Genomic DNA, 13,995 nt, shown 5'->3' with positions numbered 1-13,995 from the left:
TTTCAATTTGGAGTTACCAAAATAACTTATTTAATAAACCATTGTCTTTTATACATTTTCCCAAAGTTAAGAACAACATCCTATGAGTATCACCTTTGTTCTCCGCCTAAAACTTGTGATATTCAACAATCCTACAACCTTCAATTTGAGGAGACAGACATATTTGACCTAAATCTCCATGGTTATCATTGATTCATAAACAGAGCCTGCTTAATCATCCAATAGTGGAAATTTTCCATTTAACTAGTTTGCTTCCACATTCAATTTCATTTGAATTCACTAATTGATCTCAAGCACCACTTTCTGAAGTGCTTCTGCTGTCAGTGGGATGTGCAAGCAATCTTGACCATCAGAATGCTTTTTAATCTTGACCAGCTCATGGTCTTTAAATTCAGTTAGATGAGAGTTCAGGGTAACTTGACTGCTAACAAGGAAACGTTCTCGACACACTGAGTAGAGATCACTAATTGGCATTCCTATAAAATAAAGAAAAATATTTAACAAATCTTGGGTTTGAAAAGAACATCAAATCCAAGTAAATGATATAAACTTGCCTTCGTCAGGGTGAGAGAGTTGATGTTCAGCAAGAACTTTGAATACACTCTGAGCATTACGTGTCAAACTTAGCAAAACTATTGTGGCTGTTTTGACAGTTTGGCTGGCACTGCCATGAGCAAGAATCATAGGATAAAACATGCCTTCAACCTTGTAAGGGGCAAAAGTAGGAACGTGATACCAGCACCAATTGAACTGCGTGTGGGCCATATTTTTGTCCCAAACTGCATCAGAAGATGAAATTGTTAAGCAATAAACAGAGACTACAAAAAACCTTTAAGTGAAATATCCGTCATTTCTATTGCTAAAAAGACATAAAAAACTTCCCACAGCCTTGTATTATATCAGAATCAGGTCTTCAAAGAGGCCATTTAGATCTAAGAAGTCCTTTTCAATGTTTCTACCGAGTTTCGTTAGGTATTCCACTACCTCTAATTCTAAATATTGGACTACTCCCCACTTGATCGACTCTTCTTATAAACATTTCTGCAGGTCCTCTTCTCACATGACCAAACCCATGAATTATTTAACCATCTTTTCCTCAGACAGCGGACTCCAAATTTTATTACCTGATCATTTTCTTTTTCCTACAAACAACTTCAAAGAAGTGCACGTTATTAACAGTTTCAATTTTATGTACCATGACCAATAAGTGTTTGGATTCTTCAACTTTATGAAAGGGTGATATTAGTTAGTCCTATTGTCAGTTAAACATATGAAATATGATCAGAACCTCAGACGACCTCTAAGAATGTGCAGTATAGATAAAAAAAGTTATAGCATTTCATTTACAAAGGCATTTATACCTTTATTTGCAAATTAATATTGCATCATTCAAGTTCTATTCAAGCACTCAATGAACCACAAATAGAAAATATAGCAGAACAAAATAAACCTTGAAATAATAATATATAACTATACCCATGCTTAAGGCACATCCAAGATAACACTTACAAATTACAATTTACAAGAGATAAAACATTCTGCAAAGACAGAGTAACACTGCTGACTATACTTACACAGTGGAGCATTGACGTGGTCAATAGTGGCAACAATGCGAATACGGGCACAGGCAGCTAGTCGAGCAAGGTACTGTTGGGTTTCAGAGTCCCTCAATCCAGGTCCATCAATATTGTGAATAACGACACAAACAAAAAAATCAACATCATCTATTTCTGCTTGATCCAAGAATGTGAGAAGTTCTTCCATTGATTGAGAATTAAATTGGTTCTTTGGCAATTCCCGATGTGAAACCCTTCGTTTTGTTTTTATTTGGTCCCACAGAACTTCAGCTAAAGCTATCATAGCCTAATATATTTTAAGAAAACATATAATGTATTAGTGATGTACGACGAGAAGAACATGCTTAGAAGGGCACATCACACTCATCAACTTCATACAAGCATTTACTATAGAACAAGACTTCCCTTGCGTGCTTTTGGTGTTGTTCTCCTATTTGATTTAGAGTTTTACCTTAGTAACCTATTTTATTTTTTAATGCAAAGTGAAACTGAAATTCTAATTGAAGAACAGTTCCAAATATGCTTAAGGAGCAAAATATAAGGGCATGTTTGATTCTATTCTCACTTTTTCTTAAAAAAATTGTTTTGTAAAACAATTCCACAGTGCTTAACAGCCAATCTCCCATCCAGAGTGTGTATTTAAGTTTTGAAATCATTTTAAAAAACAAAAGCAGAACTGGAGGATATTTCATCATCCTCTTCTGTTTTCTTCACATGTTCTACTCGAGTGCTCAGGAACCAGACATTTAGAAAAAAATAAAAAAATCTGCTAAGGAGAAAAACACTTGCAAATATGCTCTAGAGACAGACAAATCTTACAACAAATGCTTTATAGTAAACAAATAATGCCTAAGTTTGATCTTTTACTTTTCTCCTTCTTTTTACACAACAGAAAGAGTTCTATTCAAACATATCATATAAATGGAAAAAAGTTAGTGAAGAAAAAAAAAAAAAACCTGTTTTAAGTTGATGGATTGAAGATATCCATTAATAACAACTACAGAATACTCAGTCAGAGCCGTCGAAGCAAAATCTTCAATCAAAGTCTTCTTAGATCCAAATCCATACATTAGAAGCCCGAAACCACACCTGAATCATCCATGTAGCAAAAAACAAAAAACAAAAAATAAGAAAAAAAAACAAAATTCACTTTTGGAAAAAATAAAACCACATTCAAACGAACCTTAGCGCCAAAAGCCATTCAGGGTACATAGTTTTATAGGAGTCCAATAAGAGAGCGATCTCGTCTTCATGCTTGGGTTGAATTCGCGATGCAGCTTCCCTCAATTCCTGGTAAATTGTGAAATCGCAGTGATTGGGGAGGATAATGAAGGGGAATGGAACATCATTTTAAAAATTACAATTATGAGTGATACCTGTTCGTCAACAACGTCGATGTCTGTGAGTTTGTGCTTCGATTTTTTGGCCGAGGAAGCAAGCTCCTTCGCCAGAAAATAGTTTCTTGAGAACTCGAACTCTTCGTCCTCGTCCTCGTCCCAACTGCCGTTGGTATCCATTCTTCAATCAACGAAACAAAGGAAACAGTGTTGACGAAAATTTGTGATACAGTTTCTTTCTTCTCTATGCTCTTGTACCCTAGGCGATTTTCCCGCCATATTCCACCGGGTCGGGTTTCCCTAAATCATTGACGGTTCCTTATATATACCCGATTTGCGTCTTTGACAAAACTTTCCGTTTTATTTGAAAATGAAAAATATAGGCTATCCATGGTTTTTTTTTTTCGATCAAAATTACCTGATGATGATTTATTATTTTTATAATAAATAATAAATATCGTAGAAATCAAATTAATTGTAATCTATAATTATATATAAAGGATTTCATTTTTTGTGTTTATTTTTTAAAATATCGATTTTATCTTTTAAATATAATAATTTATTAAATTTTTAAAAATTGATTGTTATTTTTATAAATTTTTTATAAAATCAGATGTCTCTGCTTCTTTTCTTTTTTTTATTTATCAATGGGTATTCTTTTATCTGTTCTGATATATTTTACTTTATTTTTAATAAATATAATTTTAATATATATATATATATATATATATATATTAACTTAATAACATTATAATATTACCACCTGCTACTAATATAATATTATGCATATTTAAACAATCATACACACATACGGGATAGCGTTACGCTAGTTCTAGATAATATTTTTACATTGACACTGTTTAACTATTAAAGTTTTTGTTTTTATTAGAATAATAGCTAAATTGGACCTATTTAACAAAGTTTAATTTATGTATATCAATGCAAAAATTTACACAATTCACAAATGAAAAATTATCATAAGTATGCATCTTAAAATAATGCTCTTTTTTTAGGCCTCGTTCCCGAAAATTGACTTGCTAAAAAGATTAGAATACAATCGTTTTATCTTATTCCCAGTCCCTTAGGTGAAATTATCGGACGAAGATCCACACTTATTAATGGTATAATTATCGAAAAACATATTCACCTGTAAAAAGATATTAAAATGTTCTTCTGTTATCTATATAACATTTTTTTTTTTATTTAAAGTTACAATGACTCACTTCTTACCACCATGATTTTAAGATAAAATGAAAATGAAGATAAAAGTTAACTAAATTCTTCGTGTAGAGTTTGTCTTAACTAAACCTGAAACAATATTAAAATTAAATTATTTGTAAAAGTTAAAGTAATATATATATATATATATATATATATATATATATATATATATATAATTACCATATTCATGTTGAATAATATACGTGTTACTTAATTAAATTATGCATACATATTATCTAATTATCCAAATTTAAATTATTGTTTGTTAGCTTAGTAATAAAGACTAAAAGAAAACAATTATAAAAGGTTAAATATTTAAAATTAATAAATACTTTTTAAAAGTCAAAAACGAAATCATGTATATTTGTATAATTTAATGTTTCAGTTGATGAAATTACAATTTCTATAAGATAATTAGTCATGAAATGGATGGTATGATTAAACATACACTTATTTATTTTACATTATTCAATTAATGTTTAGTTACGTTGCATGTGTAACTAATCATCCTAACAAACAAATGAAATAGATCATAATATTTATTAAAAAAAATGAAAAATATCACATCAAAAGTGGAAAACGTAAACTAGAATAAGTAATTAAGCCAATATATTAATTACTTTTCAACATAAATCGATACATAAAGTTTAATTTTGACAAATTATTGATATCAATGATGTTATTTATCGTTGTTTTAATCAATGACAGCAATTAACAAACACAAATACAATTATTTTTATAGCTAATAATAATTAAAACTAATTTGATCAAAATAAATAAAAAGCATGAAAGTAACAGAACTCCATCAATGTTTTCAGATAGGCGCACGTTAGCTGCCATGCACAGGAACAACACAGTGCTTTGAATCGGTGTGCACCTTAGCAGGAGCAGCAGGTCCACCACGAATGATGAGGGGGAACCACCGAAATGATTGACTGATCCATCCAATTCCAACCGTTCTCAGACGACAAAGCGTACGTTAGCACACGACCAGTTCTGTCTTAATGCTCCAGCACCCACAACAAAACTAGGCACCCACGATCTAATTTCATTTTGGGGTCGCAAAATCTTGCCAAAGTTGCAACCTTTTCCTGGTTTTGATTCGGAAAGAGAAAGTGGGCAATGGTGGGATGAGGATAGAAGGGGAACGGAAGAAAAAGCGAGGGAAATGGCGAGAGGGGAGTGGAGGCTTCAACTTCACCATAGAGGGAACTGGAATTGTTCCTGCACGAAAATAACTCTTTTAGTTTGCTTTTTCAACATTGTTGTTGCTCTCTACACTCTGCGTTCTCTCTATGCTTCTCTTTATATCTACTCTGATAGAGTTGCACGAAACAGTAAGTCATGTCAATCTTTTCAGGATGTTTTTCTTTCTGTTTCTCCTAATAACACAAGAAATGGTGGCAAAAAGTTTATCCTATATGGAAAATTTTGAACCTTCCCTACAAGGTCTTTTGTTTGAGACAGGAAAATGTTCAATTTCTTTGTTTTCAACACTTTTCGCTTTTAATTTGGTTTGTGTTTTCAGTTGCGGTGTATAAGCCAGATCAGATTCGAAAGATGGAAGAGTCTAACCGAATCAGGAAGGATTACAAACCGGCGGAATTAGTGAAATTGGTATGAAGTATGAACCGTTTTTTTGTACCTGCCAGGAGCAAACATTTTTTGTGAAGTTAATCTGAAGTTGATGTTGTGAAACTTCTGCAAATAGGTGGAGGAGTTAGGAGGGGAGTTTTCAAGAGAAGATGTGGTGGTTGAGTTGCCACGGCATTTGAAACAGAAAATAATTGATGAGGTTATGCAGAAACTAGGTAGCTTGAAGGGAAACAGCGAAAATGTCTCCCACTCCCAGTTCATGGCTAAGGAGCGAGGTGAGTGTGTGCCGATAAGAATTTCTTGTTAGAATTAATGTTGTTGCCATGTGAGACAAGAGGAACAGGATCTCAGGAATAGTATTGTTAACACTAGTTTTGTCGTTTTTCTGTCCTTAAAACATTGAGTTTTTTATCGCCACTTGCATTTATAACTGATGCATTGTAAAAAGCTCTAGAGTAAACTTGAATTTTCTCAGATATGATGCGTTAATAGACGTTTTCTTTTATTTAAATGTTTGTTTCTTGCTGATTAGTCATATAGTATGTATTTTGTTGTTTAATGAGGAAACTAGATCTTTGTTGTTTAAAATTTAGCTGAAGGGGTAAGGATTGTCCAAGCCTGATAATGAGTACCTTGGCCATATTCCTAATTTGGTCTGGGACATTTTTAACACTAATGAATGTCCAAAAGTTTCATTATGCCTTTGATTTATGAAAGAACGAAATTATTCAGTATTTTCACGTTATATTTACAGAAATGATGTATCTATCATTTCTTTTGGGGTTGGGAAGGGGAGGATGTAAAACATTCATAAGAGCAATTATTTTATAGCTTATTGCAGGAGGCCTATATAACTGTTTCTTTTCCTCATACTATTGCATGTTATGTAGATTTGTACAGATTAATTCATTTAAAATGACTGTGTTCATGGTGTTGAAGGTAAAAACCTCCCCTTTTGGTTTCCTACTGTAAACCCCTATAGACAACAGCCTTTGGTGTTGGGCCAAAAAAAAAATAAGAAAAGGAAATCTTTCATTTTGTTGTATTGAGATGTTTTATATATTTTTTTCTGAACATTTATATGTTTGTATTTTGTTTGTTTTATTGCATAACTAATCATTTATTTCACTGTCACATGGTCAAATTATGCCTTAGAATGCGATTCATCTTCTGCATTGAAGGCCATTTTATATCAAGTTGTTATGTAAATGGTAATTTGTGTACAATGTGGAAGATATTTTGATGCTGATATATTTTTAACATTAACTTATACAGAAGCAGTTGAAAATTGGCGCAAACAAAAATTGGAAGAAGTTAAGTTGGCTGTTGTTAAAGGGACTTCAAACTCGATCATTCCACATGATGAGGAAGGTATGAACAAAATATTATGTTCCTCTTTGCCGTTTGAATGGGTTGCTGACACATTTAGGCGAAGTTTGTTCCTTTACACATTACCAATGAATGCTTTTCGTATATAATTTTTTTTTTCAATTTCGTAGGAATGCTACTAAGAGCTTTGGAGTCTGATTGGGCTGTGGTTTCTGAAGAAATTGGCCTTTGGATACCTATTGAGGTTGCTAATGAAGAACATAATGACAAACCTGAGGATGAGTCAGAGATAGGTAAAAAAGTTGCTAATTAGAATGTGGAAGTGTGTACATATTTTTGCATGCAGAAAGTTAATTTTTGTATGTACTAAGTCCACATTCTCTTCAGAGGAGGAAGTTCTTCCTGGTAGGCCTCTTCCACCTGAATGCAATAACGAACTTCATACGGATTATGGTGGCGCCGCCGTGAGATGGGGCCTTACTCATCATAAAGATAGTGCAGCCGATTGCTGTAAGGCTTGCTTGGACCAGGCTAAACGTGCCAAAGAAGGTGAAAAGAAATGCAATATTTGGGTTTATTGCCCATCAGAATATGGGTGTCATTCACCAGATATCTATCAGCACAAATATCAGGAATGCTGGCTCAAATATGTAAGTTGCAATCTATGAATGTGATTCATACAAAATGCTCTTGAATTTTAAAGTTGTTGATGTTCAACAAAGTCACCTTACAATGCAATTTGTGATTGAATGAAGGTATAAGAAGCTTCATACTGCACTCATACTGTAATAGCTTTTCATACTAACATTCAATGATGTACTTGGTATTCTGAACACAGGCTGAGAAACCCAAACTAAATTTTAAGGATGAGTATCCTGAATGGTATCGAAATTCACACCCAACTGCACCATTGGTGGTTCCATGGGCCTCTGGAGTTGTCAGCACATGAGATAAACAATCAAAGTTAACATGATCAAATAGAGTGCAGACCTACCTTGTAGATTGCAGACACTCAAAGCTGGCTTTGACATGCTTTGTGGATTGTACTGTTTGTTCTTCATGTTTATGCCTTTATCATCAATGGTTGAGATGGGGATCAAAGAGTTCTCCCTTATGGTCATTTACATATTTAAGACTTGGTTTCTGTCTCATTGCCAAGGATTTTTCCCTCAAGAAGACCAGTCCAAGACTGAGGTGGGGTGAATTAGGTTTGTTTGTTTTATTTCTTAGATAGATTCTTAGATGATGTAATGGGATTTGTAGATTCTTGGTCAAATATTTCGTTCCTTTGAAAGTGCTATGGGAAGTGTTGTTTTCCTGTTGAGTCTTCACCAAAAGGTGAAGCTAACATGCACTAACTGATGAGGAAATTGTTTTGTTGTGAGGTAGCTGAAATCATAATTCACTTGTATCTGGGATTTATAATGTTGTTCATGTTGGTGGTGATCATCAAAATCCTCTGTCTCTTCTTTGCCTTTCATATGATCCATTATAATCATAGTTCATGTATGTGAATATATAAATAGGTATTCCATTTATTAGATATTTTTAGGTGTTTGATTGTTTTGAAATTTTTATTTTTATGTATTTGTCAGTTACAATGTTCATGTAACATTAATTACTTTTTTTTTTATCAATTATATCCATTTGTCTTCTGCTCTTTAAATAATCGTGTGGAATAGAGAAAGAAAGTAATATAATTATTTTATTGGAATCAAAATATTTATTATATTTCTTGTTCATAGAAGCATTACAAGAATTTGTTCAGTCAGATCCTTAATGGTTTCCATTATAAGATTTAGCTCTTTAGGAATGAACTGTGGGTTGAAGACTAAAATATATTTGAAGTTCTTGATTACTCTTTCTCTTTTGTTCGTTTTTAATTGCTGTTTTTTTATAAAAAAGTTGTTTTTATATTTGTCATTTAAAATTTGTAAGATAAAATAGTATTATTTTAAATTATAATCAGTTTAATTTACATGGTGAAAGAATTATTAGTTGTGGTAAGAGAAGAAAAAAAAATATATTAACACACTTAGATGTACATGAAATATGAAAACTAAAGCAAGTATGATAGATTATTCACTTAAAATTGTATACAAAAATAATATTCTTTGAATGAAAAAATATTAAATAATTATTATATAGGAATGGAAAGAACAAAAACATTTTAATTAAAATTAAGTACGTATAGGATAAGATGTAAAATTGTATAATCTGAATAAATTTCTATTCAGGTGTTATCTATACTATACTATTATATATAGAGAATTTTCCGTTTTAATACACATATTTGTTTACTGTTTTTATCTTTTAAATAAATAAATACTATTTTTTAAATTAAAAGAATTACTTTTGTCAATTTTATCAGATGATCATAAAACAGTTTTAGAATATATATATATATATATATATATATATATATATATATATATATATATATATATATATATATATATATATATATATATATAAATCTCTATGGTTATTGTAATTATTATTTTAATAATCAAAACTTGTGAAAACTGATTTTCACTTGTGTATTTATATGTTTTTTATAACCATAAAAAGAAATAATTATTAAAATTAAAAAATTATTATTATAATTATTTTAATAAAAATAGTTACCATCGTATAATATAAACAAAATTTTTTCACAATAAATAATTCAGACCCTTTTAAGTTAAGCAATATTTTCCCTTTGTTAAACGGTTTTCTATGCAAGAAACGCAAAATACTTTCTCGATCGTTTGTCTCTTTTTCTCACCAACACTCTAACCGCTTAACGGGATCTCGTGGACATGGGTTCTGTTTCGGGTTCGAGTAAGGTTCACCACTGGAACGTTTTCGACGGCGTGAAGATAATCGCGGCGACGCCGGAGGCGCTGATGGCGGAGATCGACTCTGCGATCTCGGCTATGGAACACTCACGCGCCACCGCTATGCTCGACGCAGACGAGGGATACGACGCGCACGTGGCCGACGAGGCCTACAAGGCGGGCTGCGCCGCCCTCGCCGCCGGGAATCTAGACGAGGCGCTCCGATCACTGAACCTTTCTCTTGCGAAGTGCCCTCCCGACAAAGCCTCCGCGCTCGCAAAACTAAACTCGCTGATCGATCTCGCTTCTCAGCACCTTCAAGCCTCCTCCAAATGACAACGCGTCGTCTCGTTTCGTCGCGATTCTTGTGAATCTTGAACTGTAAGTTGTTTCGAATTGATCTTGTTTTTCTTTATCAATATTGTTTGGAATATGATTGTGATCGATGATATCTGGTTTTGTTACTTCTAAATTCTAACCAATAGCAACATTGACAGGAAATGGATTTTTCCAAGTAAGAACAAAATATCCCCGTTCCTATCAAAGAGAAACAAGCAATAATGTAAAATTCATCATAATTTCATATTAACAACATCGTAGAATGTAGCAACCATGAAGAATCAATGACAAATACAGTGGGAGACGCTGGTCTTTAACATAAAAAAAATAAAACGAAGATCATCGCAACATACCTAATAATTTCACATTTAAGTTTGACTCAGAAACTCAATTTTGCAGAAGAAAAATTAGTTTCAGAAACTCAGTTTGTAAATATAAGTTAAATCCATAGTTAATTTTACAAATTTAGCTTTGGATTAGAGATAATTGTAATGGTTTGTTTGAGCTGATTTTCAGGGGATCACAAAGGATGTTCTGAGGGTTTTCACTCGTGGTACTTTTCGTTGATTAGGAGTGACACTTGCAACCGAAGTCAAGCTGGCGTATACATGTTTTGAGAATTATCCCTCCAACAATGAACCCATCCCTTTTCATTTTCACTCCTCTAACTCCCACACTGAAGAACAAAGCTTGCATTTCTCAATCTTCAACAACTCCACCTTAATTCTTTTGCTCATCTATATTTTTATGGCTTCAAAAGTGAATTTCATAATTTTTAATCATGCACATTGTCACTCCATCTCCCGGTCAGTCAGGTTTGTGATTGTTCCTCCTCGTCTTCATTCGCCCGAATGTGGGCAATGGCTTACCTATATATATCCACGAGAGTGGAGATGTGTATCTCCTGTTAAAATTATAGTATCTGAAAATTTTTTATTTTCTCCTCCTAATCTTATATATTTGAGTCTGGTGCTGCTCTATGGTAGAGACCTATAGTTGAGAATGTCAAATACATGACTTTGACTTGAATAAAAGTGTCCCTGACTTAGAGTCTTAGATCACAGTGTTATGGGGGTATTTCATTTTGTGGTTTTGTAGAATATTGTTTGCAATTTGTTATTCACTCTCCCCTTGCTGTTGAAGATGGTTGTTAGGTTGTAGGGCGTGTTTCCGGATTGTGGTGATTTGTGGCTTGCATTGTTTTTGATGGATTTTGAGAGGATTTGCGGTGTGTTTGTTTTTGTTGGTGGTATGTGTGCTTCGGTGGTTTCATTGAGTGGAAAAAAAAAATCAGGTAATGATTTTTAGAATTATACAGGGTTTCAGTTTTGATTTGATAATAAAAGATGTAAATGGTCATTTATTTTTGTGAAAATGTTTTGAAAATTGTTATGATTTTGAGAACTGGTTTGGAAAATTGTTTTTTAAGTTGAAAATGGATATTTCAAAACAGAGGGAAGGATGACAATGTTTGGAAATAGTGACTTATATATAAAAATATAGTTAGATGGGGATGGATTTTTCGTATAGGATGTTGGTTTGTGTTTTGATAATATTTATGAACACTTTTTTGAAAAAAACCAAATGGATGTTGAAAGTAACAGTTTGGGTGAGCAGTGATTTCCAATATAATTTTTTCGAAAAGCCTTTGGTGTGAATTTGTTAGGAACCAAAACATACGGTAGGAAGACATTTGAATTATTTTTGTATCAAGTAGTTGGAAATTAATAGTTAACATTCTTTTCAATTGATAATGTTATTTTTAAGTGTTGGTAAATGAATACTTTAGTACTTTACTATTGATTGTTGTTATTAATGTGGTGTATGCAAGTTTGCAGCATATACTTTAATAGGTGAAAGAGAAAATAATGTAAGTGTACTGAAATAGTTTAGTCGTGTATTGACGATTTGAATGTGTATTTAAAATATTAAAATAATATTGTATGTATTTCATTTTGTGAATTTGATGATTGTTGTTTGCAATCCGTTGGAAGACAATAGAGATTATTGTTGTATTAGTTAGTGGTTGGAAATAAATAGTTAGCATTCTTTTGAATTGATAAAGTTGTTTTAAGTCTTGGTAAATGAATATTTTAAAATGTTTAGTTGTGAATTAAAGATTTGTATATGTATTTGAAACATTAAAATAGAGAAGAGACAATGCAGAGCTTCACTGTTTTGGGGTGTGCAGTGCTATGACATAAAAGGACACACGCAACTTCAATAGAGAAGAACAACAATGCGATTTGAGCACCACAATACGATTTAGGGACTATACGATTTTAGGCCAAACAAAAACAGTGCAATCCTAACAGCAATACATAGTCTTTTATAACAATATCTTACACTATAATGACATTATTGCTCTTTCACTAAAATAATGTAATGGGACTCCCATTTCCTTAAAATATTAATAAATGAATGCTGTCAATACCCTATTCTAAAAGAACTTCAGTCACTTTTTTCCATAACATAAATCATTTTTTTTCCACATTAGTTTAAAAGAACTTATGGGTAACCTTTTTTTTTACTATATTATTCTAAAAGAACTCAAGTCTTGTGTCTAGGGAAAAAAATGTCAATTTGGAATCTTTTCTACATTTAATGCTTGAAAATAATTGGTCAACTACAGTATCTTGTTGATATAAGGAGAAAGCATAACAAAAACAAAGGCGACAGAATCTTCCATGTAATAAAAAAAAATCAATTGAAAATCCATACTACTTTTATTTGAAAATTTTATCATTTAATAGAGATAAATTTTAATTATCTTGTAATTTTTAATTAAATAATTTATCTTCTTCCTTTTCTTATAATAACAAACATAACAAAATTATTATTATAATTTTTAGAATAAGTATAAATAATTGTTATAATTTTATTAGATAATTTTTATTTATTTATGGGTAATTTTTTATTATAAATAATTATTTTAATTTAAAGGAAAATTTAAATTTAAAAAATGATAAATTTGAAAAAAATGATTAAATTTAAAAAATAATTCCTTAAAAGATAAAATTAATAAGAATTTATATACACAAAAAGAAGAGAATATTTTTTATTTAAATTGCATAATCTTGAAATTTAGTATATTAAAATGTAACGTTTTCAATTATAAATACTAATAATAATAATAATAATAATAATATAAAAAAATTATATATATTTAAATATATCTTTATTTAAAGGAGATTTTTTATGCACACTTTTTTTTTTTACTTTTATCTTTTAAATAAGCGTTATTTTAAACTAAAATAATTACATTCCATTTTATCACTTAAATAATGGTTAATATAAATTTAATTACTTTATAAATAAAATTATTATTTTATTATTTTATCTTTCAAATCACTATTTATTTTACAATAATAAAAAAAGAGGTCATGTCCATTAATTAATATAAAAAAAGTTCATTTTAATTTCTTTTACTGAGTCTAAAAGATGATATTTTCATTCGTTTTTTTTTCTTCTTTCTTCTCCCTTTTTCATTAATTATCTCTTTTTATATTAGTAATCCAAATAAGTAAGGCGTTCCTTACTACTTTTTTTTTCAATGACTCATCAGAACTTTTACTTCTCTCATTTTCTCGAAATTAATCTTTTGCACGTACAACAGAATCAGTTTTGATGTCATATCATGCGAGTCAATTTTAACTTTGAAAAGCATGCAACAGGGTCACTTAGGGCAAAACGTAGCGATTCTCCTGTCCCTTTCTGGATTATTTTTGTACCAAATAGCTTCAATTGGAAGATTACTGTTACCATTTAACTCAAATT

The 13,995-nt window shown here is 31.3% G+C and overlaps 3 protein-coding genes across 3 annotated transcripts; 2 read left to right on the top strand and 1 right to left on the bottom strand.

The window, feature by feature from the left end:
- Window positions 1–3,197, bottom strand: LOC114193377 (origin of replication complex subunit 2). Its single transcript, XM_028083143.1, has 6 exons — window positions 2,954–3,197; window positions 2,761–2,867; window positions 2,534–2,666; window positions 1,575–1,863; window positions 555–779; window positions 1–476 (listed from the first exon to the last, which is right to left on the bottom strand). The coding sequence occupies exons 1-6, from the start codon at window positions 3,092–3,094 to the stop codon at window positions 280–282; spliced, it is 1,092 nt and encodes a 363-aa protein (XP_027938944.1). The 5' UTR covers window positions 3,095–3,197; the 3' UTR covers window positions 1–279.
- Window positions 3,198–4,892: 1,695 nt separating this feature from the next.
- LOC114193751 lies at window positions 4,893–8,592 on the top strand. The gene is made up of 7 exons (XM_028083666.1): window positions 4,893–5,472; window positions 5,664–5,752; window positions 5,847–6,006; window positions 7,007–7,102; window positions 7,231–7,353; window positions 7,448–7,710; window positions 7,899–8,592. The coding sequence occupies exons 1-7, from the start codon at window positions 5,304–5,306 to the stop codon at window positions 8,007–8,009; spliced, it is 1,011 nt and encodes a 336-aa protein (XP_027939467.1). The 5' UTR covers window positions 4,893–5,303; the 3' UTR covers window positions 8,010–8,592.
- Window positions 8,593–9,756: 1,164 nt separating this feature from the next.
- LOC114193157 lies at window positions 9,757–12,278 on the top strand. The gene is made up of 2 exons (XM_028082864.1): window positions 9,757–10,260; window positions 10,735–12,278. The coding sequence occupies exon 1, from the start codon at window positions 9,862–9,864 to the stop codon at window positions 10,213–10,215; it is 354 nt and encodes a 117-aa protein (XP_027938665.1). The 5' UTR covers window positions 9,757–9,861; the 3' UTR covers window positions 10,216–10,260; window positions 10,735–12,278.
- Window positions 12,279–13,995: the final 1,717 nt, after the last annotated feature.

This window comes from Vigna unguiculata, chromosome 8, assembly GCF_004118075.2.
Source record: "Vigna unguiculata cultivar IT97K-499-35 chromosome 8, ASM411807v1, whole genome shotgun sequence".
NCBI lineage: Eukaryota > Viridiplantae > Streptophyta > Magnoliopsida > Fabales > Fabaceae > Vigna > Vigna unguiculata.
This window is presented reverse-complemented; position numbering and strand designations above follow the sequence as displayed.